General features: G+C 40.2%; 1 protein-coding gene across 2 annotated transcripts; it reads right to left on the bottom strand.

Moving 5' to 3' along the window:
• Window positions 1-83: 83 nt before the first annotated feature.
• LOC116286217 (sushi, von Willebrand factor type A, EGF and pentraxin domain-containing protein 1) lies at window positions 84-23,980 on the bottom strand. Of its 2 annotated transcripts, XM_031692673.2 has the most exons (39): window positions 23,229-23,980; window positions 22,813-22,968; window positions 22,382-22,549; window positions 21,499-21,690; window positions 20,931-21,116; window positions 20,181-20,381; window positions 19,612-19,869; window positions 19,062-19,307; window positions 18,299-18,499; window positions 17,619-17,878; window positions 16,964-17,267; window positions 16,400-16,561; window positions 15,395-15,556; window positions 14,648-14,809; window positions 14,046-14,215; window positions 13,242-13,755; window positions 12,633-12,978; window positions 11,789-12,066; window positions 11,310-11,549; window positions 10,703-10,896; window positions 10,273-10,401; window positions 9,839-9,977; window positions 9,388-9,411; window positions 8,543-8,698; window positions 8,122-8,212; window positions 7,553-7,785; window positions 6,961-7,080; window positions 6,479-6,652; window positions 6,224-6,340; window positions 5,776-5,892; window positions 5,314-5,436; window positions 4,568-4,744; window positions 4,309-4,485; window positions 3,716-3,895; window positions 2,995-3,168; window positions 2,270-2,443; window positions 1,544-1,717; window positions 925-1,257; window positions 84-514 (listed from the first exon to the last, which is right to left on the bottom strand). In XM_031692673.2, the coding sequence occupies exons 1-39, from the start codon at window positions 23,944-23,946 to the stop codon at window positions 159-161; spliced, it is 8,286 nt and encodes a 2,761-aa protein (XP_031548533.2). In that variant the 5' UTR covers window positions 23,947-23,980; the 3' UTR covers window positions 84-158. The 2 variants fall into 2 exon arrangements, with proteins under 2 accessions (XP_031548533.2, XP_031548534.2); XM_031692674.2 differs by lacking the exons at window positions 7,553-7,785; window positions 8,122-8,212; window positions 8,543-8,698 and having other exon boundaries at window positions 23,229-23,979.
• Between the last annotated feature and the right edge of the window lie 2,887 nt (window positions 23,981-26,867).

The following is a 26,867-nucleotide window of genomic DNA, read 5'->3' as shown; positions in this document are numbered from 1 at the left end:
ATGAAGACCAAAAATCGGATGGAAAACCACAGGGAGCCCAAACTAACGAACATACACACTAAAAAAATAAACAAAACAAAATATTAACAGATACAAATTTACTTATTTATTCCTTAAACCAATTAACAAGTAACTAAACTATTTTGAAGCATCTATTTTCACTTGCGTTTTTCGTACGGATTGTAAGGCTTGAACGTCGCTCTGAAGCCTTTATAGAAACGGTCATCCTTCGAATTACTGTAAAAGTGAATCCACATGAAATTCTGCGTGATGACGTCACCAGCGAGAGGACTGGGACCGGACCACGATATTTCCAGAGGCGCGGTCACCCAAGGTCCGTGAGCGACCTCAAGTCGATCGTAGGCATTTTCGGTGCTGAATTCTGGGATTCTTAGAGCGATTTTGGTATTGAGCATGCGCAGAAGCCATGTGCAACTGTGGGATGCCGGGTAGCCGTTAGGAAAACCGGGTGAGCGTATTTCACCTGACTGAGACGTGAACATACCTCCGCAATCTAAAAAAGTGGATTACTTGGGTTTAAAAACACTCGTCAAAAGTAGGAAAAAAATTCGGAAGAAACAAGCAGTTCGTGCGATTTTGTTCGAGCCATGAGTTGTTAAAACCAAAAAAAAAAAAAAACGACAACAAAGAATGACGATATTCATTATAAGTGTATTGATTAACGAGCAATAGAAAATGGTTTAGAATTTATTAGAACAACTTGCTCTGGGTCGTCGTGTGATTCATAATGGTATTCATAATGAATTTATATTTTTAAATAGATATTTTGGATGTTGCCTCAGAAACACGTTTAAACCGTAAATATTTTCCCTTCGTGTATTTGCAATAAAGAAATCAAAGAATAATAATTAATTCATATTAATTTATAAATATTACTAATAATAATTATTTTCGTTATCTTACCTGTCTGCTTGTACGACAACTTGAATCCGTTGTTCACATTCGCTCCATCAGAAACAAACCTGACCCGTAACGAATTCCCAGATGACGTCAGTGCACGTGGTTTGTCCTTGATACCGCTGAACACTATCATCGGCGTCGCCATTCCCGTGTCATATATGAACAATTTATCCTTGCCTTCTTCTGTGCGGAATTCTTGGAAGTCAATTTGTACTTTTTTTCCCTGAGGAACACGGATTTCCCACGTGCAGTATTCGTTGTTAGGGTAGTTGTTAGGGAAGTTGGTAGACTGAATCGTTCCTGAAGGACCGTGAACGATGCTTCCACAATTTGATGCTGAAATAAAAAGTGTTTTTAAATATTTCAATAACCTTTCAGATCCCCCCCAAAAAAATCCGCGCATGCTCACCACTGGCACCTCTCAAAGTGGGCATGAGCACAAGCATTTCTTATCTTGCACCCTGCATTTGCGCAAACACATTCCCGTACTCAGAGCTCATCGAATTTTCAAATTAGAGGAGCTCTGGGTACGAGAACGGCACGAATTTTTACATTATGATGAGATGAAAAGAATAAAGCTAAGCACAGCTTGTTCATTCATGTTAATTCAGAGAAGTCTTACCAACGCAGGTAGCCTGGGTTCCAGACCAGGCACCAGTCGCCTCGCAGACTCTCTGACTCGAGCCTTGCAGCTTGAAGCCTGGGTTACAATCAAACCACACATCTTTGCCATACGTGAACTCGGTACCAATCCTAAGGCCGTTTGCTGGTGTACCTGGATCGCCGCAGTTCTTAACTGAAATGGAAAAGATTTTATTTTTATTGTCAATTATTGTAAGATTATCATCTATTTTTGTTGATTAGAAACCACTCAATACTTTTTTTTTACGCTATTTGAAAATTAGTGAGACAACACAAGTTATGAGACATTTTTAAACAAGTGTAAAGACCTCTCGGTCTCTAGCTTGTCCGTATTTTTTTTCAGTAGTTCAGATCACTTCTAATTACAGTTTCTCGCGACCAAGATTCCTTTTTTCCTATTTGTCTCATTCATATTAATTAATGTATTTACTCAAAAATTACTGTCAAAGAAAGAAATAATACTTAAGGTACTGAAATATGTTTTGGACTAGAAAAACAATACGCAAATCAAGATGAAACTGTCTATCAGGCATTATGGTTTTTAGTTTTCAAAGTCTAAAGAAAATTGGTATTGAATACTGAAATACTGGATCAAGAAAGCTTCAATCATCTTGTTTCTAGAAATCTTCCACCATTCCATGCGATATTAGAGACGGGATGAGTTAGTCACCTACCCCCTCTCAAAATTCAAAAAGGTCTCCCTTACTTGTGCAAGTAGGTTGTGTTCCGTCCCATTGACCACTCATCTGACAAGTTCTTGATGCAGACCCGTGTATATCATATCCTTTGTTACAGGTAAACTTGACTGTAGCGCCGTGGCTAGGGTTACTTCCAGTCTTGATTCCGTTGATCGGGGTTCCTGGGTTCCCGCATGAGTTTTCTGCCATGTATTAGAAAAAAGAGATCTTTTTCCCAATATTCCAGTTTCGAATTATTCGTTGCTTAGAGTTCTATTCGTACTTCGTAAGGCTCAGGTCAAATGTCGAACCTCACATGAGCAGAACCTAATTACATCAAAGAAGACCGCCTTGTTATCCATTGCTGGTTTGGCTCACGTGAAGTTCGACGTTTGATCTGAGCATGAGACGGTCTTGGCTACTAACAACACCATATGACGCATTATGATTAAACATATCTGTACCCAAGCTAGACCAGAATGCACTATGCTTTCTATCTCAGCAAAGGTTAGATAAGGTGCATTCTGCTCTAGTTTGGGTACAAACATCGCAAAATGCATGTGATTAAAATATTCTGTACCCAAGCTAGACCAGAATGCACTATGCTTTCCATCTCAGCAAATGTTAGATTGGTGCATTCTGCTCTAGTTTGGGTACAAACATCACGAAATGCATGTGATTAAAATATTCTGTACCCAAGCTAGACCAGAATGCACTTCTCATAGTGCATCTAGGAATAGACCAAGGAACATACCCAAGCATCTTGGAGTAGATCCAGTCCATTTGCCATCAGCGCCACATTTTCTCTGTCTATCACCCTCAAGGAAATGCTTGGGACGACAACGGTACGAAACAACTGCATCATACGTGAAGACAGACCCGTCTAGATAGCCGTGCCACGGTGTACCAGGATTACCACAGTCGATGACTTCAAAAAGTAAAAAGTACTTAATAAACTGAAACACAGTTGCAAGATATTTCAATAGACCATATTCGTTGGTTCGCAATGTTTTTTTTTTCCCATTTCAGACCATGTGTCATTCCCTTGAGAATAAGATTCTATGTTTGAGTTGTATCCATATTCATGCATTGTCTTGCCCTCTAAATAGCACGTTTGCATGATGGCGTCATTGACCTCTACTACCAGATTTTTCTTGCACGCTTTCTTTTGTTCAGTTAATTAGCACCAATTGTCTTACTCTTCTCATGAGGGAATACAAATTTAAATAAGAAAGAAAATTCGCGAAGCATCTTGGTAGTGGGAGTCAAATGACACCATCATGCAAACGTCCTATTGAGCTGCATTGAGAAATGCCGTAATAGCGCTATACATTTTTTGTGACTTTTCTAAAAATCATTTTTCTAGAGATGTTTTTCTATATAGATTTCCTTTGTGGAGGATTTTTGTCGCGTCACGTGACCACTCTTGTCCAGTAAAATCAGAGAAAAACCCATAAATGCCTTTTGTTGCTTACTTTGGCAAGTAGGGTCGGACCCAGTCCAGCTCTTGTCAGACCCGCAGGTCCTGAAGGCTGCATTATCAGGTGTAACGCGATATCCCTTGTCACATGACACGCGTACGGTACTGCCGATCTCACGGCGGATTCCTGCAATCGTGCCATGCGTGGGAGCTGAAAGCTTTGGACAGTCAGCACCTGGAGACGCAAGGTTGGTAAGATTTTAAATGAGCAGGGTAATTGACCTTTCTCACACAGCAGCCATGATGACTAGAACTATAGATTTAGACTCGCATTCAAGCGTTTCAGGACGAGTTTACGCAGGTTTAAACAAAGTTTATTTTTTCAATTTTAACAGGAGTAACCATGGCGCCATGCTCCGTGATCAACGTCCATCCTGCCTAGAGTAGTGGAATACAGTATATAGTATAATCACTACCGTGGTTTAAAATAACATAAGACAAGTCAGCTGCTGCTAAGCATCACGGGATATGTTAGGGTAAAAAGTTTGCTTTTGTGAGGAATAGAAAAACCTACAGTGCATTGCGCATCACTCTGTGGACGCACGTGATGTCGCGTAACCTAACGCCTTCTTAATACTGGATACTCACGAACACATCTCGGCTGTTCTCCACCCCACCGGCCATCCTGTTGACATTTCCTTGTTGCCATGCCAACCAGATCATAGCCAGCCTTACAGGAAAACGAGGCAATGCTATTGTAGGACTGGCCAGCGGTTAGATGAACCACTCCATTCTTGATCGTTCCAACAGCAGCACAACGAACAGCTAGAAATAAATAGATATAAACATGGCTTCCATTTATAAACAAATTATTAAGGATTATTAAGGATTACTACTAGTAACTCACCTTCACAACGAGGCTCTGCCCCAGACCACTTTCCATTAGCCCGGCACGTCCTTGTAACGACCCCAACAAGTTTGTAGCCCGCATTACAAGTAATAGACATCATGTTACCAAGGATACCGTCACCTTGGATACGCTGCTGACCATTAACAGGTGCCGTCGTTGAAGGACAACGTAATTCTAAAAAAATTGAGGACAAAAATAAATACCGAAAAAACAGACTCTGGTAACGTTGGTTCAAAAAAGAAATCACTTGGAAGCCACTCGGAAGCCACTCGAAAGCCACTCGAAAGCCACTCGAAAGCCACTCGAAAGCCACTCGGAAGCCACTCGAAAGTTACATGTAATCGACTCAGAAGGCACATGGAAGCCACGACAGAACAATACTCATAAGAACGAATTTCATGACTGGGGAACTGAATGGAAAGGCCTTCTTGACCGTGCCGTGCGCGAGTATTTTGATTGGATGAACGGTAAACTTGCACGCTGTGCTTGGGTGGTTGGGCGTTGTCACTCTGTCCCGTCACCTTTAGGTTGATAATTAACAACACCATATCCCTAATATGCACGAGCATTTCTATTGGATGAAAAGTAATTTTACGCGCTGTGATTGGTTCGACGAATGTCAACGTTTACCGTGACCGTGTCGCCATAGTTCATGATCAATCTCACCATGCACCCTCATGCACACATAGACTCAATAGTAATGGAAGAGAAGAGAGAATAGGTTTCGTTACATACTACCTTACCTGCGCATTTCTTCTTGTCAGATTCCAAGGTATATCCTCCTCTACAGTAACAGGCTCCATTAAGGAACTTGTTAACGCATTCATGTTCACAGCCGTGATTACCGACACTACATTCATCCGCGTCTGAAGAACGAGCAGACAAGAATTGTTTTAAATTTGTACAGGGGGAGAGACGTAGAACCAATAATGATAAAATATGAAAGGAAACAGAAATTTTATGTGAAATTCCTGCGAATTTTCCAAAAATTAAAATGTGTTTTGAGGCAGGATTTCCGCAACAGCTAAATGAGAAATACTGCATCATAGAAAGAAAAGTGGATCCTTAAAAAGAAATTGGAAAACATGCAGAGAACTAAGGTAACGTATAGCAAGTAAGCCGGGGACACTGATGTCACACACGTTAAAGTAAGAAGACAAGGCAGTATATGAATATGTGATTTAAAGATATAAGACTATATGTACCTTTGCATGTGCGTTCACCACTGGTTAGCGTCATTCCTGCGGGACAGCTGCACACGACACTGCCAGGTTTATTGTAGCACTTGTGGCTGCATACTCCTAGCGCACACTCGTCTATGTCTGATGAAGAGATAAAAAGAATATTGAATAGAAAGGTATATTTACTCCTAATCTTGTGAATGTGAAGGTGTATATCACAACATATCTACTCCTAATCATGTGAAGTGAAGGTGTATATCACAACATATCTACTCCTAATCGTGTGAATGTGAAGGTGTACATCACAACCTATCTACTCCTAATCGTGTGAATGTGAAGGTGTATATCACAACATATCGACTCCTAATCGTGTGAATGTGAAGGTGTATATCACAATATATCTACTCCTAATCGTGTGAATGTGAAGGTGTATATCACCACACATCTACTCCTAACCCTCGTGTTTTCATACCATCACATTTTTTGCCATCACTGTTGAGTTGGTATCCGATCTGACATGCGCACTTGTAACTTCCATCAGTATTAGTACACAGCTGACCACAAACACCGTTGTCGCATTCATCGATATCTGCGGAAACAGAATTCCAACAAACTCACAGAATTTCCTCAATTCTTCAATATAATTTATAGATGATAAAAACGCGTACTTCCTTCTTTTAGTGAGTAATTTTTTGAGGCATGACAAGAATAGCAATACCCGGCTGACCTATACATGTTGGTGCAGTTCCAATCCACTGTCCTCTGGTACACGTCCTGGTCTTGGAGCCTCTTAGTTGGTAACCTTGGTTACAGTACACGTTGACTACGCTACCGTGATTGAATGACGTAATAGGGGTTCGTTGTCCGTTGGGCGGGGTTCCTGGGTCACTACAGGGCGCCTCTGAAGAAAAGCAAGTAGAAGATTATTGTTTCTTGATTACAGACTCATTTACTCAGGGTTAGCCTCGAATCATTGTCCAAATATTCAGAAATACCCAAGCTAATGTAAAGAATGCAATACTTCAACAATATAAACACCCGAAAATTCCACAGACCTTCACTGGGACGCATAATTATTCTGCACAAAATCGAGGCTAACCCTGAGCAGCCAAGAACTTGAAACTGTAGTACTGGAGTGCTAACATTAGCATAACTGAATTTGCATACAGGAAAATAACTTCATTTTCTATACAATCGATTTATACGAACCTATTTGACAGTTGTTTCCTTGGTAACCGTCAACACAGAGACAGCGGTAACCGTAGAAGAGCTGGACACAAGTGCCTCTGTTGACACAAGGGTTTGCAGAACATTCTGAAGATGCTGAACCTAGAGTGAATGGGACTTGTTGTTTTACATGACTCACAGGTAGTGATTAATCTCCCATCCCTTTTATTCACTTTCTTTCTTTTTCTCCCTTCCGATTGTATAGAGTGTTTTCACGTGACGTCACAGCGGCCATTATGGGTTACCGAAACAATACATTTTCTATCCTCCGGGAATTGAACTCTATTTTTATGCAGATACTGTGCAGAAAGTTTCTATCGTTTATGGCTGCCTTCTCACGTGAGTGAAAACGCTCTGTTCACCCCCTACAATCCTCTTTAGTTTTCAGACCACAATTACACAGGAAACCCAAAAATGAACAAATTGTGTGTGTCAAGAAAAATACATGATCTAATGAATTCTGGACAGAATGATCCATACAACTGAATAAAAATGCAAAGAACAACCAGTCAATCAAGTCACCGAGTCTGCGCGCGCTTATCAAAGCTACACAAATGAAAGATATTTATTTTACCGAGGACAGGCTTCAAAGGAATCTTAGCAGTCGCGATACTCGGTCCTTTCTTTCGACCTTTCTGCACATGCGCAATCCAAGCTGGCTTAGTGGCTCCTGCGTAGCCAATCAGCGCTAGGGATCCTCTGTACTCCGTAAGGATAGGACTACTAGCGCCCAGTCTTATCAGCTGAGGAGTGAGCGCCTTTCCTTGGGTCCAACCCTCGTCTTGGATCGCCACCAAGACTATTTCACTGTAACAAAAGAATCACAGGAAAATAGGAAAAAAAATTTGTGTTCAGTCTCTCTCGACTTAAATTGGAAAGTATTGGTAACGAGAATAGAGAGCTTAAGTTTCTCGTTTACGGCAAACGTGAAACGTCAGTTGAACATCAAAAATTCTTTAAAAATAGTGAAAAGGAATCGCAAAAATCTCCAAGTAGCAGATAAACAAAAGAATACTTGTCTTTGTCGAGAAGGTTTGCAAAAGGTAAAGTGAAATGTAGGGAAACGATGAAAACATGGTCACGTTTGCCGTTTGCGGGAAGGAAAAACGAGAATCTTAATCTGCCTAATAAGCCAAAACTTACTTTCCGGCGAAGCTACTAAGGAAATTAATAGCATTATTGGTTTGGGAGTTGCTACCATGGGTATCAAAGGAACGAGAGCTCAACAACTGACCTAAGAAATGAATGAATGGATAAATGAACAAAAATGACCGAATGAAAATAAGAAAGAGAGAAAGAAAGTTATGGATGGATAGTAGTATATATGGAAAATGGTGGATGGATAAATAGACGGAGGAAGAGGAGAAGAGAGGGAAGAAGGGAATGGTTGGATGGAGGGATGCATGGTCAAACGGACGCCGTATGGATAAAGTTCGATGGATGGATGGATAAGAGGAAGAAGGAAATAACTGGACCAAAAGATGGAGGGGAGAGAAGGAAGAAGGAATGGAGGGAGGGATGGATAGAAAGAGAAAGAAAAAAATGAAATACGGTTTCAACCTACCAGTTTCTCCATTCAGTACTACAATGTTGAATCCTCGTTTCTTGAGAGAATGTTCTTTGCCATTAACCTTGATATACGCATGACCACACCCTCCATTCAGTTTATTCAAATCCTCACAACCCTCGCTACGAACACTGATATCCAATGGCGCTGGTGCTAGCATAAAAGACGCGAGTGAATCAAGCTAAGCATTTACTGGCCCAGATATAAATATAGCTTGGGTGTAATGCTTTTTTTCATTTCAGACCACGTGTCATTCTCTTGAGAATAAGACTATTTGTTTAAGTTGTATCCATATTCATGTGTCTTCTCATGTGCAACCGTTAAACAAAGAAATGATACTGTAGGGAATGACACGTGGTCTGAAATGTGAAAATATTACACCCAAGGTTAAGAGGACTATTTCTTATGGCCCTCAAAGCGTTGCCTACATTACTTGGTGTTAAGCGGTTGTTGCTAGGGTGAAGGGGAATCAACTTATTAACCTAACGCAGTTGGCCGGCGCAGACTCGGTGATGTTTGTGACTGATTGTTCTTCTGCACACGTGATTAAAAAATGATACGAATATATTCTGAGTTAAATGAAAATGATAACAGATGAATAAATGAAAAAATGTCTAGTGGGAAAGTAAATGTCAATAGATAAACTAAATGTGAGGGAAGTAGAAAGAAAAGAATGAAAACGAATAAGACAAAGGTAGTGAAAAAAATTGGGAAATGCAATAGTGAGAGAAATGATAAATAATTTTGATTTCGAAAACAGACCAAGGAATGAATAACTTAAAAGGATGCATGAAAGAATGAAAGGATGGGATTATATGAGAATGTAACTAGACTTCTGTTACCTTTCATGAATGATGGAGAGGAACCTGTCAAAGACAAATCACACATAACGTTAGACAAACTGTTTTGTTTCATGTTTAGCTTTTCACATTATTAAGGTTATGTTGTCTACATCTGACGTCAATAAAAACAAGAATATTGACGTCATTACGAAAAAAGATACATCTGACGTTGTTATGAAAATATGTATAACTTACGTCATCACAAGACAAGAATATCTGACGTCATCTCGAAACAGGTACGTACAGGTACGTTTGAAGTCATTATGAAAATTGGTACAACTCAGGTCATCACAAGACAAATATGTCTGACGTCATCTCGAAACAAGTACGTCTGATGTCATCGTCAAACAAGCACGTCTGACGTCATCACGAAAACAAGTAGGTCTGACGTAATTAACTGGTCGATTTACTTCATTAAATATTATAGTTTAAATTATTATTGAATATTTACCTATTTCACATCCATGGACGTCTACACGAAGTGCGATACGACCGTGCCATGCCTGTGGTCTGAAGCGAATGTAACGAGCTGGGAAAATGTGAAGTTGATGGAGAACAACCGTGCTGTCGTCACTATTGCCGGTTAGTGTCTGGGAAGGGAAAAGGATGAGTAGATAAGTGGGAAAATAGGAAAAATGAATCAATGAAAAATGGGAAAGTTAGGATAACGAGTAAAGTTGATAAAAATGAAATCAATTAAGTAAATGAAAAGTGAATGAAATGAATATTCAAATGAAAGTGAAAAATAATTGACAAAATATGACAAAATAAATGAGAATTAACACACAAAAAAAAAGAAAAATATAAATATAAAAACGAAAGTAAAAATGAAAAAATGAATAAAAGGGAAAGCAGTGGGATGAAATAAATGATGAGAGATCTTACACTGGTATAATAGTGCCACTGAGATCCATCACTGCTGTACTCGAGCTTGTATGACGTCACCCATTCAGATGAACCGTCTGCTCCTTGGGTAGCCACGCCTGATATCTTGTACGGTCGCCCAAGATCAATCTAGTATATACACAGATATCAATATGGTTTATATAGTTTTATTATATAGCTTAGGTAGCTGGTGCGCTGTGATATTGGTCGAGAACTGTGCTGTATTGGTAAATAGACCATGGTGCTGACACCATCCATATATGAGCAGTCGGCTTATATAGTCCACGCGCTCTGATTGGTCGAGAACTGTGGTGTATTAGTGAACAGACCATGGTGCTGACACTATCAACATGTGTACAGTCAGCTTAAATAGTCAACGCGCTCTGATTGGTCAAGGACTGTACTGTATTAGTGAAAAGAGCATAAATACCTGTAAATACTGTTGATTGTTGTTAGCACTTGGGCTCCATCCCCCTCTACTATTGGACATCCCGGTTATACCAGATACCCGTGGATTCTGTAGACGACCTTCTTTTGCACCGGAAGTGGAGTCAAGAGAGGAAGAGGCAGTCAAAGAAGAGTCTGGGATAGCTTTAGCCTCAATTCCAAGGGAGCCGAGGCAATCTGTTGAAGAGTCAAAATATGACAACTGAAAAAGGTGGTCTGTATATAACTAACGTTCACCTAAAACCCCCGTAATCTGGGGGGGGATTGAATTAAAGGGTTATGAATCACCCTCCTCTTACCTAACACATGTATGTTACAAAATATACTATTCTTCGTTTGCACATGACGTCATAGCCGCCATCTTGGCTAAATTTATCCAAGTCATTGCCAATGAATTATTCACTCTTTTGAATGATCGAAAGCCTACGATTGCTTGGCATCAATTAATTAAATGAGTCTCATTACCGTAGCAGCCAAAAATGACTGGAAAACACTGCCTATACGCTTACTGAGAACTTGCTATTAAAAATTCCCACGGGACCGGAAATGACGTCTTTTTTTGGGGTTCCTATTGGTTCATTTTATCTTACCTGTTTGATAGAAATCAAAGCCCTTAGCCATCACTAAGGCACTGCTCCCTTCGGCTACAGCTCTACTGAGATAGCATCTTTTATTAGCTCGGTCATAGTCAAACGATCGGCATGGGAAGCCTGTCTCGGATTCACAGGCCTGCGCACACTGTTCAGCGGTCTTACTGAGGAGAGTTTTGTGGTCTTGAGCTGGATACCGTGAGTCGTGAGTGAACTGGTAACTACGGAGTTTGCTGTTAACTAAAATTGGAAAAAAATTTGGATTTTGTTTCATTTCCAACACAACAATCTGAAATAGACTTTTTATCTTGGGGTATAATGTTTTCAGACCACGTGTTATTAAGATAATAAGATTCTTGGTTTTCATGTGTCTTCTCATGCGCAACCGTTAAACAAAGAAATAATACTCTAGAGAATGACATGGACCAGGTCTGTAATGGGAATACATTACGTCGAAGATAAAGATGCTCCATACTTACAATCACAGGCATGTGATCTGCTCGTTTTTACGTAGACCCCCTGAAGTCCAGACAAAAAGTCGCCCCAGGCCTTCACGTTGCCTTCAGAGGCCTGGCAGTTGTATACAAGATTGGCCACGTCATTTGCTGACAACGCCCGATCCCATACATTCATTTGGCTAATGTCACCGAAGAACGCTTCCTCTGGAGTGAAGCCATCGCCCAGGTTATCTTGTTCTTGGCCTAGCACCATGACACCTCCGCCCTTGATGACAGCGTTAGCTTGGAAACCAATGGATCTGAAAAAAATGTTTTATTAAAATAAAATAATTCATTAAAGACTTTCTAATTTAGAGAACTTTGGAAAACTAAAAGAAAAAATTTCAAAAAGATTATTAGTGTCCTCAATTTTTTTTGCGTCAAAGCATGCTTAAATGGACGCGTCAATCAAGGCGTTTACATGACATTCTATAACCGCGTGCGTCCTTGAAAACTTTGTGCCTTCCTACAGTGTCATGGACACATTTTGGTTGACGTGCACACAAACCTACTACGCTTTGTCGCGACGATCATCCCACACGTGCTATAAAAATATGAGAATATGGAGAGATAACTAGGTAAAAACTTGTGTGAGCTGCGTCGGTGTTTCTAATGAAACAGTAATGATAAAAAGGTAAATTATACACCGTGAAAAAACGTACTGACGTTTCGGACGCTAGTCCTTCGTCGGAGTAAAAGAGAAAGAAGTGGTAGAAAGGAGCGTTTATATGATAGAATAAGACAAAAGAAACCAATGAGAACAAGGTAGGCAAGGAAACAAAAACAAACAATCAAAAGACAAAATATGGAGAGCGATTATCATCACCTTTTCACTTCACTACCATCCAAGTAGAAAACCCACAGTCCATCAGAACTTCGCCACGTGACAGCCACGTGATGCCAGCTCCCATCATTGGCCGACACACCAATGAACTGCTTCTCGTTGTTGACATGAAGAACAAACGCTCCGTAGTCCTGTAACACTAAAGCGTTATCCACAACCTTCCCTTGGTCGGTGGTCGCGTATGAGAGTGGCGTGCCTGGGTTTGATAAATCTGTGGTTCGTAGCCAGAACGCGATGGTAAAAGCTCGTAGGTCCGGGATATTGGTTACTGATGATGATGACGTAGCTACACGAAGCGGGAACGTGACGTCATAGTCCGTGGAAACTTCTGGAAAACAACAACAAAAAACAAGATGGTGACTTTTGGCCATTTCAAAAACGAGCAAGGGACTGGGGCAAGTTTTGAATTTGAGAGCATCTCAATATAAGTAAGTCTGGTAAATTTGAACCCGTTTTAATGCGAAGAATCAGAATTGCGAAGTTTCAAAAGTGCCAAAAATGTACAAAAAATGTCCGTGCTAACCAAGCAATACGAGTCTTTCTTCATAAATAAATGCTCATACTTTAATTCAAAATTTAAATATCGCTTACTTGTTTGACATGTTTTCCCAGCAAAGTTAGGTCTACAGAGGCATTCGTAGCCATTGATCTTCTCTACGCATGCGCCATTGTTTTGACATGGGTTGGGATAACAGTTGACAGTGTTTTTCTCACACCTTGAGCCAGTGAATCCATCTCGACACGCACAGCGATATCCATCAACATCATCAAGACAACTCCCGCCATTCTGACACGGATTGCTCGCGCATTCGTCGACCTTTCGTTCACACTGATCACCTGTATAACCAGGCCTACACGTGCACTGAAACGAGTCTCCTACGTTTCTACATAGTCCTTTGTTGAGGCATCGGGACGAGGCACACAAGTCAATTTTCATTTCGCAGAATTCCCCGCCATAGCCATTAGAGCATTTGCAGACCTCCTTGGGAGGCTGTGCCACGCACGTGCCACCGTTCCGGCATGGATTCGTGCTGCAAAGACCAACAGCTACGTCACAGTTCTTTCCGGTGTAACCATGGGAACAGACGCACTCGTATCCATCGACCTACGAAACAAAAAAAAAAAAAAAAACAACAGAAAAATAAAGAATAAAATGGTTTTATTTACATCTATACACACCCTCTGGTGATTTTTATACTCCCCACGCACTAACAAATAAAATTGTTTGTTCTTGTCTAAATTTTGTCACAGTTGTTTATCCTTCATGGGTCATCTCTTTGAGGAATTAAAACCGTCATGACCATTCTTCTCCGCCACCTCTACACCTCACTTACCATGTGAACACCTTGTCACACTCGTCATGACCATTCTTCCCCCCTCCCCCTGCTTACTTACCTTGTCTACACAGGTAGACCCTTGGTAGCACGGGTCAGACAGACACTCGTCTTTCTCTACTTTACACTGTTTTCCCGTGAACCCAGCAGCACATTCACATCTGAAGCCATCTTTCTCGTCCACACATCTTCCGCCATTATTACATGGATTGGACGCACACTCATCAATATCTGGTGGATAGAATTCAAGATAAAGTGATGTATGGTTGTCTGGGTAACACATCCGGGAGACCACAGTACAGATTTTAAATGTGAGGTCAATCGCATGTAAAAATGAGTTTCGGGTCCAAAACGAAAAGCAGTCCTATAAAGTTCTGTACGTTTTCTTCACGACAGGATTCGATGTCCAATTTTCTAATTGCTTTAGGTGAACGTTATATCATTGAGAACATTTTTCGCGGTTTTTGTAAGCAGTTGGACCAGGAAATACATCACTACTTAAAAGCTGTAAATGTTGGCAAGTAATGTAGATGAAAGGTTTGACCTTTTAAAATGAGGTACCAAGTTAAGTTACGTAACTGATGTCCGCCATTTTGGATATGGCTATTGAAAATATACTGGAAAGTCGAACAAAAGGAGTAATACATATGCTTTGCTACTAACCTATACACATTGCCTTTGAATCCGCACCAGGACCGTACGTCGAGTGAGTTCCCTCACACTCTTTACATGACAATGAGCCAATAGCATCCTGGTAACTACCCTTTGCGCATGGCTGGCATGGCTCAACACCGCTGGCTGAAAAGGTACCGGGGGCGCATTTCACTAGAACAAAGATATATAAATTAGCATTTTTTCTCAGTGTCTAACAATTTAAAAAATATTTGTAACTTATTATTTGTCTCGTATTATCCAATCAGATCCCGCAGTCAGACTATTAAAGTGAGATTTTTTACTGCTGAACAGTCCAGCTGAGTGGTGAACGCGGCGCGTATTTTTGATGGGTTTGAAGAAGAATCGGGGTTTTGGGGTTCCTGTTTCGGCCAAATGGCCAGCGAGAAAAATGGGACCTAGCAAAAAAAAAAAAAACAGTTTTTCCCCAAACCCACAAGAACGCCTGCTTTGCAGGCTAAGCTTGAAAGAGTAAAGCAAACATGGCAGTAAAGTGAAATTTTTAAAATTCTTTCTTTCCATATTTCTGCTTTATGTAGTCATATGCATATATATTATCTTAGCCAAAAGAAAACAGAAAAATACGGGAATGACAGCTAAACGCGCTGTCATTGGCCGAAACAAAATTCACCACTCATCTGGTAGTAGGAACGCGGAGAAGCTTTAGATATGAAAGTGCGTTCCCATCCATTAAAACTTTTAGAAATAATAATAATTAATAGGGACAGATATACTTACTACCGCAGTCCTTCCGGCTGGCGGCGGCGGCCAACACTGTGGTTGTTCCTTGCGGGCATGTTGTGCACTGTTTGTTCATGAAGCCAGAAGAATACGTACCACGAGGACACAGGAAGCACTTGGCGAGTCCATTGTAAGAAAAATAACCTGGCTTGCACTTCTCTAGAACATATTATGGTATATCATGACGTCATATATACGTTATTGGAGATTGACAGAGAAGTTTTATTTTGGCAATGTCTACAAGAGGATATGATGACCACTAGGGAATCAAGGGTAGTGTAGCAATAAAGCATTCGCCTCTCGCCTTTGGGGTCTCAGGTTTGATTCCTGGACTCGTCATTACAAGTGAAGTAGAGTTTGTTAGGTCTCTACCTTGATTCAAGGTTTTTTTCGGGTCCTCGGGCTCTCTCTCCATTTGATAATTATTCATAAACTTGCCAATGTATATATCTAGTATAGTTTTAGACTTGAATATAGAGTTTCTCAAGCTGTGATTGGTCGAGCGACCGGTGATTCTGAGACAATAGTCACCGTTGGAGCGGTGATTATGAGGTTTTCCAAAGTTTTTCAAATCGGAAGCAATACTAAAAGGTATTTTTTACCCTGAATTTCGACTTTTCTCTGATATTCAAGTCTAAAATTATGCTAAAACAATTATTCCCCTCAGGCTCAGTGATTATATTTGTATATTTGTTTCTTCCACGTTATTTATTTTATAAACAATTGTTTGATATTTGAAGCGTTTGTAACAACATATTCTTAGCGATGAATTCGTAGCGCGAAAGCTTGATTATAAAATACATAACGTGGACGAAACAAATACATAAATAATGGTCAAACCTACGTACCAAACCATTCTAGAAATTGTGAAAAATATTTTTGAATAAAAATTCTTACTTCAAATTCTTAATTCAACGAATTATTATTATGACTTAATAAACGTGAATGGGTTAAAAGAGACAGGTACACAAGTACTCTTAACGTAAAACTAAAGTAACCGACCTCTACAAGATGTGAAATTCTTTGCTTCTTGTCCGACAGTCCAGGTTCCTTCGGGGCAGTCGTTACAGTGGAATCTGCCCTCTTCGTTTTGGAACGTACCGGGTTTACAGTTGATACATTTCTCGTGGAGTAGATCGTAGAAGGTTCCTGCGGGGCATCGAACTAAGCAAAAAAATAAAAAAATAGAATAAAAGTTTTGGGTATTTAATAACTTCCGATAGATTAATCAGCACTTTCTTAGCCTTTTGACAGTAAAGCAGCCCCCAGCCAGTCAATCGGACGGTCGGTCGGTGGTCTGTCCATCAATTTCTTATTAGTCTTTGGTCATTTAAACGGTCGGTTCGTCAGTCTCGGTCGGTCGGTCACTCAATTAATTTCTTAGTCTTTGGTCATTTAATCAGCTGGGTGTTGGATCGAAGTCGGTCTATCACTCAATCAGTAAATCACTGTCAGTTGGTCGGTCGGTCAGTTGGTCGGTCGGTCAATCACCCAACCAGACGGTCGGTACGGTTCAGCTATCGCCCTCTCAGCCGTCAATTCTCCATTTCCCCACCCGATACTCACTGCATTTTTCAATTTTGCCCACTTTGGAGTTACAAGAGCATCTGGGTTGTAGCTTATTCTTCCCGTCACACCCTGTTTCATATGAATCACATTTCCCTAGAACAGCGCCTTTATCAGAGCAATAAGCGTCTGCGTGTGATAAGCTGTAACTTCGGAATTCCAGCCCAGTGCTTGATCTTAGTGGCTTCCAATTAGTTTTCTTTGCTTCGGTGTCCAAAACTGGTCGTGCTCGCGTCTCCATGGTTGATTTGAGTTGTGCTAGTGTCTTTGGAGCTGATTGCTTTTCTCTGGCGACAAAATTGACCTGAAAAAAATGAATGGGAGGAATATTTGAACATTTGTGATGGGAAGCACTAGTTGTGGGCTTTCAATGCGCCAGGCATTTCTCGCCGCTCGATTATGAAACGATCTAGTCATGTAGGTTTGTTAGCCACAAGTGCTACCCTGGAAAGGCAAGACAATAATAATGATACAATAATAATAATAATAATAGTAATAATGATAATAATAATAATAATAATAATAATAATAATAACAGTGGTGATACATACAATGATTTGATGATGATAATAATAATTATTATTATTAATAACTAATATCAATCTTAATAATGATATTAATATTAATGATAAATAAATACCAATTCATGGTTTACCTGGATATAAACTTCTTTAACAACGGCTCTCCTTCTCCTCTTACTCTTGTCAGTTTCACCACAGAATACATTGATGTTATCAGCTTTGCAAATCGCTTGGTCTGCGCAAGCATGCCCGAAATTTGCCACCATTCCCGTTCGTAGAATATTCATAAAGTTGCTCTTGATTTGCGCTTGGGCTTCTGCGTCGTTACAGTTTCCTTCATAGTAGTAAAACTGTGGCAGAAATTGAACTTTAGCTTGACTTGGATCGTATCGGACTGTGAACAAAGTGTAAGGATGTAATGAGTTAATTAACTATTAATAAGTAACTGTTGAATATAAACCCCTTGAATATAAACTCGATTCGGAAGACCCAACAATAGGCTTCCAATTTCGTTTCTTTCTTCCAATTCCTTCTTTTTCACTCTCCAAGAAAGCCTTCCTTTCTCTCTCCCTCTCCCCCTACCTCCCTCTCCTCTATCTCTCTCTCGCCCAATATAGCCTCTTTCCCAATCTTCCTTCAATTATTATACCATCCTCCCTTTCTTCTTCCCTTCCTCCTTCAATCCCTTCTTTAATTTCTTCATTTATTCCGTCATCCATTCAAACACCTCTCCTTTTCATCCCTTCTTCATTTGTCCCTTCCTCCTTCCCTTCCTCTTTTCTTGTTTTCTTTCTTTATCTCTCGTTCATCTTACCTGAACAGTCAGGCCAAGGGAATGGTGTACCAAAAGGAAATGCTTGCCAGTTGCCATTAGAACAAAGATATGTACTTCCCGGTGGATAAGCAAAGTCATAGTTGTTATTACAGCTGACTTGACACAAGCTGTTAGCATTGCCATAGGCGTTACAGGCCAGCGCGCCATTCCTGGGGGGCTTGGTAACTGGGCATGTCTTGGCTGAAATAAGTAATGGCGCGATTACAAGAAGCAATTTTCCCTGCAACTTGTCTCGCAACGGCGTTGCGACACAAGTTGCATGGAGCATTGCAACGTGTAACCTACAGCACAATTTGAAAAAGTGTTGCAAGGCAAATTGCAGCAATCGTCGTATAAAGTAGAATTCGTTTCTACTTTTCGCAACGTTTGCGTCCCGTTGCACCGTGTAAACACTCTTGCAACTTGTGTCGCAACGCTGTTGCAAGACAAAAGTTGCAGAGAAAATTGCTTCACGTAATCGCGCCTTACAAGATGTAGATTGAAGTTTTCAGTGTGGCTTTCATAGTTTGGGGAAACATCTTTCGGGTTTAAAAGGAGTTCTATGAAGATTTTTCTTACATTTTCATCATGACAAGATTTGTCGTTGAAAGTTCTAATTGTTTTACGTGGATAACATTGAGGATATCTTTTCGCTTTATTTCCGAGTATTATTTGTGAGCAGCTGGAACCGGAAATACTTCACAACCTAAAAGCTTAATGGGAATATGTTTCCAGAGGTGCATTCCTCGAATACCATGCATACCTTTGATATGGATCTTAAATTGACACGATGAGTTGGTATTCCCAGCCTTGTCGGTGGCATAATAAGTCACTATATGTTCTCCAACATCCAAGATAGAGCCCATCCCAATAGAACTCTTTACGGCAGGCGGTATTCCAGAGTTGTCTTTAAAGGAAGGTGTATTCCACCTCACTCTCATACTACTCGCTCCCACTAATTCATGGGTTTGGTCTTCGGGGCATGACGTCACTTCCGGTGCTTCCTTATCTAGGATCATTAAATATGTGGCAAAATTAAAATTGATAAGCTGTAACATTAAAGTACGCATGCGCAGAATTTGACGAGCGCATGCGCAATCTCGACTTCAGCGCAAATATCTTAAGTACCAACTTGGGCCGAGTATGTGCTAGAAACTTAAATAGCGCATGTGCAGTATATTCAACTTCAAGTCAGGATTCAAATTGCGCATGCGCTAGACTTCACTCTCGGACGCTAGATTCCATTCCCTCGTTCCTAGCGTGAACGTGAGTACGCATGCTCAAACAAATACTTATGGCGTCATCGTACTCACCTTGTACTTCGACGTAAAAGAAGCATTGCTTTGAAAGATTCGCGCCGTCCCGAACAACATAGATAACCTTATGCTTGCCAATTTCAAATTTATCAGTCGATTTGAAATTCGAGGTAACCGTTAATTCAGCCAGAGGATCTACCCCTATGGAGTTATCGTCAGCTATGGGCTCCTCCCAGCCCACGATGACATATGGCTGGCGAGGGAGAGTAGTGGCTAAGATGTTACGAGGGCAGGTAATAGAAGGCTGATACACATCTGAAATCAAGAAAAAATAGTCATTCAATTTGATCTGCTAAAAAGCGAAATTGATCAGCCCAGAGGTTGTTTCAGTGTTGAATCTATGAGTTAGCCGTGCCCTGACTTCATCAGCTCAGAGGTTGTTTCAGAGTTCGATCTGTGAGTTATCCATGCCCTGACTTTGATCAGCCCAGAGGTTGTTTCAGGGTTCGATCTGTGAGTTAGCCATGCACTGACTTAGATCAGCCCAGAGGTTGTTTCAGGGTTAGATCTCTGAGTTACCCCAGAGGTTCTTTCAGAGTATATCGACAACGGTTTCTTTTACCTACCTACACAAGTATGATACGGTTTGTCCCACAGGCCACTAGTTTCACAAGTCCGTGTTAGGCTTCGTTCGCTTGTCCCGTTCATAGCATACCCCTTAGGACAGGTAAAAGAGCACTGTTTGAAGGCTGATATGTCTGTCTGGATGCACTCAGCTGGACTGACTTGTGTTAGAGGGATGGAATTCAGCTTTGGACAACGAATCTCTGCCAACAAAATAGGAAAACATTTAACAAACCATGCAAATAAAAGACTCTACATTCCCTTTAAAAGTTCCCTGCGCCATCTTGATAGTTAGCCTAGCCGTGCGTTTGCACCGAAGCGACACCTTGGACAATTATTGACATGTAAAAATGTAATGGTACCCAAGCCTTCGTAAATATACTTAGTAGTCATCATGTTGATTGACTTGAACGAAAGATATGTTCTTATTATTATTATGGCCTTGTTCCTTATTATTACTTTATTCTAATTGGGTATGAGCACCACCTTGAAAGTCATTGTTGTACGCGTAATATGTCACGTAAATGACGTCACGAACGTCACCTTTATAGTCATTGTTGTACGCGTGATATGTCGCGTAAATGACGTCACGAACGTCACCTTTATAGTCATTGTTGTACGCGTAATATGTCACGTAAATGACGTCACGAACGTCAACTTTATAGTCATTGTTGTACGCGTGATATGTCGCGTATATGACGTCATCAACGCGTCACTTGATGACGTCACTTCCTGCCAAGTCACGTGATTACCTTGACACACGGTGTCCTCGCCAGTCCATGTTTTGTCTAGTTCACACTGTCTTACACTGCTACCCTTCAAGATGTATCCAGCGTCACATTTAAAAGTGCATTTGCTTTTGTATGTCCAGTCACGAGGGACACATGTACCCCCCTCAGGGTCGGCGTGGGAGACTTTTAGCGGTGGACAAACAATCGCTACCAAAAAAAAAAAAACACATGTTTTAGAAATAAAAATTGATGATTCAGCAAACTTTATTCAAGTCAGCGGGCACATGAACCACTCTCACGAGTAGCGTGGGGGAGTTTCGACGACAAATTAACTATTTATATTTTAAAAGTGACAAGTTTCAGATATAGAAAAATGATGATAAACTCTGGCACCGAAAAACATTTTCAGTACAAGTCGGGGGAGGGGTGGGGTCTTTCTGGCTGACAGCACATGGTGGTCAGTGTTTGACCAACATTTGAATCAGATAATGAGATTCAAAGATATTTATCAGCTTTTTGATACCCAGCAATTCTACTATCATAATAATAAGCATAGAATTCAATTTAGAGAAGATAAAGCAGTACATACCTCTGCATCTTGGTTCTATTCCACTCCATACGGCATGTCCCTGGTCATTCAGTATGCATGTTCTTGTTCCTGGCCTATCCAGCTCGAATCCTTCCTGGCAGACCAGCTCACAGGAAGACAGGTAATCAACGTTACATTTTCCACCTCGTATTTGGCCGTGTGGTGGGACCTTAAACGCGTCACATTGCTTGACTGGGAATGGAAGAAGGAAATCGTGAGAGACGTAAAAGGAAAAGCAAATGACAAAAACGTTACAGTCAAACTAAGAAAACTGTGAACATCTAAAATATGTCTGGAACGTTAAACGTCGTGTTCTGATCAATCACCTGCGACAGTTAATCAGAAATGACTTCATTCTCGCATGTGATTGGTCAGAACAGGATGTTTAACATTCCAGACATATTTTAGGTGTTCAGGGTTTTCTTAGTTTGACTGTAAATGAAATTAAAAAAATTAATGGATGAATGAAATAGGAAATGGGATGAGAGAATGGTTGAATAGAACGATATGGGAAAGTGGGTGAGAGGAAAAGGATAGAAGGAAGAAACGGGACAGTGGCTGGTTGAATAGATGGAATGGAATGGAGTGGAATGGATGGATGGATGGATGGATGGATGGAAGGAGGGAGGGATGGACGGATGAATGGATGGATGGATGCATGCATGCATGCATGGATGGATGGATGGATGGATGGATGGATGGATGGAGGGAGGGAGGGAGGGATGGAAGGATGGATGGATGGATGGGATGGAGGGAGGGAGGGAGGGATGGATGGAGGGAGTGAGGGAGGGATGGATGGAGGGAGGGAGGGAGGGAGGGATGGATGGAGGGAGGGAGGGAGGGAGGGATGGATGGATGGATAGATGGATGAAATTCAACTTACCAGAACATGGCCCGTCCTTCTCCACTCCAGCCTTTCTTTCAAATCCTGTTTTGCATTTACAATCACTTTTACTGTAGCTAGCCGTGCGAGAATGAGCAGAGTTGTCAGGACAAGGAGTGCAAAGTTTGGCAAAACCATCAAAGGATTTGTACGTAGATACGGGACAAGCTGGAAGAAAATAAAGAAAAAAACACGAATGTCACTAGTGATAAACCAATATACTAATTCTAATATCACCATACTACTAGCATCACCACCACTACTAACACCATTAACACCACTACTACCATTACAACTACCACTACTAACACCACCATCGCTTTTACCACCACCACCACCACCGCTACTAGTACTACCATCACCACTACTGCCAACCCCAATACTAGGAATACCACCACTACTACATCGTCTAGAAATAAATGATTACTTACGGTGGCAGTCTCCAATGTACCCGCTACCATAGTAACCCTTTTGACAGGCACATTTGTACTCGCCAGTCAACAGTCCGCATGCGCAGCCTGCAGACGAGTCACATGATCCACAGATACTCTTGGGTTGAACAGCTAGCCAGTCTGAATCGTAGGGATCTAAAAACGGTTAAACAAAGCATTGTTTTCTTGATCTCAGTTAGTGTCTGTCTGTCTTTACTGCCTGTCTGTCCGTCTGCTCAATCCAATATGACTGTCTGTTCGTCCGTCTGTCCAGTGTGCCTGTCTGTCTGTTCAATCTGCCTGTCTGTCTGTCTTTACTGCCTGTCTGTCTGTCTTTACTGCCTGTCTGTCCGTCTGTCTGACTTTCCTGTCCATTGTGTCTGCTGTCTGTTTCTCCGTCTGTCCATATTACTTACCTCCTCTCAAGTAATAAGCGAGCTCTCTGAACTGTTTAAAGTTGCTGTACCTAAAGGCCCGTCCGGGAGACGCAATCTGCCTGAGCACTCCAAAATCCACACCTCTAGTGACACCAATAGCAAACACCTCTATCCCATCATCACGTAGGTTCTTTGCTGCAGCATAAGGGCTTCCTCCGACATTCCAGTTGCCATCAGTCAACAGGAACACGGCTGTCTTGGCCTGCTTCGTAGGCCTCTTGTTACCACTCAGGTCACCAAAAATCATCCTCTTGGCCTGTGCAAAGGCTTGGTTCATGTTAGTCATTCCATTGAGAAATGGAAGATTGTTGAAGGACTTTTGAAAGTTGCACTTATGGTTATTAGGGTTGGGATAGCTGATATAATTGATGTTGATGGAAGCACTACTGCTGAAAAGAATGACGGACACACGTGTAGTCGGAAGACTCACGCGAATAGTACTTAACAAAGACTTCACGAAGACTTTCTCGTCGTCAAAACCATTCTTGATAGTATATCTCCCATTCATATAAGAAAAGTAACGTAAACTCCCAGATACATCGACAAGAAAAATCAAATCAGAAATAGAGTTATTCAGACTGTGATCTCGTTGGAATTTGGTCAATTCTGGTTGTCCTTGAAGATTGCAATAACATGACGAAAAGACAGATAAAGCGATGTAGATGCCACATAGAGCGAGAACAACCTGCTTAGCCATGTTGGGCCGAAGTGGTCGAAGAGACTGAAGAGGATTATTTCTAATACTTGATTAATTAGGATATTTGATTTGAGTTTAACATCTGTTTGGTTCACAGGTTACTTCAGGTGTTCATACATGTCGTTCTTTCTAAACTATTACAGCTGTTATCTTTGAACGTTTATAGTTTACAAAGAATACAACAAATTTATAAGTTCAACCACCGCCAAAAAAAGCAAAACAAAAAACAAAAACAAAAAAAAAAAAAAACACAGAAATACAGAGCTAATAAGTAAATTAAAATAAATTTTAACGGAGGCATTTTCACGGAGTGGCTCTTTATCCACACAATTCCAATTGAAATTTCGGATTTTTGCGGATGCGGAGTTAGGAAAACCTGGAGAAAAACCCTCAAAGCATAGAAAAGATTTTCGTTTCGTTTCCAAACACACATTATTTCTCGATTTCAATAATGAAAAAGCATTCAGAATTCGTTTCCAAATACGCACAAATTCAACAGAAAAAATAAAAAATAAAATAAAATAAAAAAAGAAGAAAAGATCGCTTTTGTCCCTTGGTTTTGACTTGCAGTACGTTGAATACTGGTACAAATCATTTAGTGTGGATTTAGATCAATAGGCGCTAATACTTGCATGGTTCATCCCAATAACAACATCTTTTATGCATGCTTTTTATTGGTCATTGAGTTCGCTACTTTCTCAATAATTGAGTCACTTAATTTTGGCGTCATTATTTTTTTGGCGACTTAATTTCGCGTTTTTCATGTAATAAGTTATTTCAAGATTGTCAGAGATATAAAGTGAACTACTCTCTGAAATTCAGTGTTTTCTCAGTCAAAATAGTAGAACGGCTCAGATAGTTCGACTAGTGTGTATTTAAGCTGCAGCTGAGCCAACTAAGAAAAATAAATTAAGGACGTAAATAAATAATCTTAACGCTACGAGAACTAGTTCGAACTTTGTGTAACTAAACTACTAGAGAATTATGAAGTTACTCCATTAAAAACGTTCAAAAGTTTTATCAAAAAATTTTCTTTAATCACCTTTCAGTTGATTAAAAATGACATACGATTCGTGTCCTCTATTTAGGTGTTTACAAAGCTGTTTACATAGATATTCATTCGGCAAACATGTCGAATTCTTTGCGGTGTTTATCAACAAGTACTCAGTTTGCTCTTTCACTAAAGATGAACAAACAATTTACAGAAATGAAAACATCTCAAAATAAAAGTTTATAAATTTCTTAATAAAACTTATCCGGTAAATTATAGAATTCAAAGCTTTTATTCTACGCTAAAGTTTAATGATTTTAAGGAAAATATCTCAAACAAATCGATAACGAAATTAGGTTTACATGTGAAAGGACAGTATAGGCTGATGAGAAAAAGTAAGGCGACCCAAGACAAGTGCCATTTTCAAGCCATCAACGTATTATCAGTCACAAACGTCATATTTTTTTACATTTCACTTTAGATAACGTTTTTATAAAATTCTAAGCATCATGAAATGTAAAATTACGCCTACGCTGTAATTTTTACAGGAATTTGTTATGGTCGAAAGTTTTAAATTTTCAAGCTTCTTCAAGCATCTAAAAGTACATCAATAGAGGATGCGCACTGTTCCGTCCGTGACTGTAAAATGGCTTCCTCCATTTGAACCAATCAAAACACACTAAACTACACAAACAAGCCAATCAGAATCCTTGAACACTACTAAGTATTTGTTCACTTATAGTAAGCGTTTTTTGAAGCGCAAACAAAATTTTAGAAAACGCTGTTGGAGGTAGACGGAATAGATCTCCTTAGCATGGGCGTAATGCGTTTCCATTTCAGACCACGTGTCATTCCCTAGAGAATAAAGTTCTTAATTTGAGTTGTATCCATATTTATGTGTCTTCTCATGTGCGACCGTTAAACAAAGAAATGATACTCTAGGGAATGATACGTGGTCTGAAATGGGAAAATATTATGCCCAAGGTAAAGAGGTATATTAAAATAATTCTTAAGGGTTTCTGAGTCTTGATATATGATACTATAAACAATTCAAAGTGAATGTGTTTGAGAATGATTTTTTTTTACTTTGACTTTAAATTTAATTGGATGTATGGATGGATGGACGAATAGGCGAAACAACGAATGTACGAACAAACGTCAGGAAAATTAAAATCCTAAGAGTATAAATCTTAAGAGCTGTTTTGTAAAAAGAAAAAGCGCTCGCGGCATTATATTCACTTAGTAAACACGGAAATACAACTACGCCAGAATCTTCGCCTTGTTCAAAGACCGCATTTCCGCGCCTCGGATTTGTTTTTCTTTTGTTCTGTGCGTGCGCCGATGAAACGGCAGTAGAAAACGATTGAAAAAATAATTAGTTTGAAGTCGATGCTATTTAAAAGAAATGTATGTTGACTGATCAACGATAAGAGAGTTAGAAAATAGCTAAAACGGCTATCATCTAAGTTATATCTTTAACTTGAATTCGATACTGTCTGACCAGATATATTTTTTGGATTGATTTTTATAATCGAAAGATTCGGTCGGTCGGCGAATTTGATCGTAGGGCATAAACCACAGTAGACTACAGTTTGAACACGACCATTTAGAGCCATCAATATTTCTATTCCTTGAGGAATAGCAAAGACATTCATCTAAAAATGATTTCTTCAAGAAGAAAATGTGAGCGACTGCTCATTAAATTTTTTGACACCATAGAGTTGATTATTTTTTAATGCTCATTTGATGCTCTGACGTCATGGTCAATCTTCAACGTTGCCTAGCGACGAGCGCGAAAGGGTTCCTTTGATGTCGTAAGGCATGTGCAAACCATTAAAGTATCACCCATTTGTTTCGTTAATCTACTTCATTTAAAATGTTTTGAAAATAGAGGAGAGTTGATATTTTGGAAAGATCGAAAAAGAAGTAT

The sequence above is a fragment of the Actinia tenebrosa genome, unplaced genomic scaffold (genome assembly GCF_029948245.1).
Source record: "Actinia tenebrosa isolate PJP-AT-01 unplaced genomic scaffold, QUT_ActTen_1.0 PGA_scaffold17__23_contigs__length_9995812, whole genome shotgun sequence".
Classification (NCBI taxonomy): Eukaryota; Metazoa; Cnidaria; class Anthozoa; order Actiniaria; family Actiniidae; genus Actinia; species Actinia tenebrosa.
Note: the sequence above shows the minus strand (reverse complement) of the source record. Positions and strands in the feature narration are given on the sequence as shown.

What these genes read in the sequence shown, in the direction of transcription:
- LOC116286217 (XM_031692673.2), bottom strand. Translation starts at nt 23,946, where the DNA reads ATGGCTAAGCAGGTTGTTCTCGCTCTATGTGGCATCTACATCGCTTTA. An exon ending in CTTTTACGTCGAAGTACAAG is followed by an intron (nt 19,308 to 19,611) that starts GTGAGTACGATG and finishes TAATGATCCTAG; the next exon opens with ATAAGGAAGCACCGGAAGTG. An exon ending in AACCCAGGCTACCTGCGTTG is followed by an intron (nt 1,258 to 1,543) that starts GTAAGACTTCTC and finishes TTTTTATTTCAG; the next exon opens with CATCAAATTGTGGAAGCATC.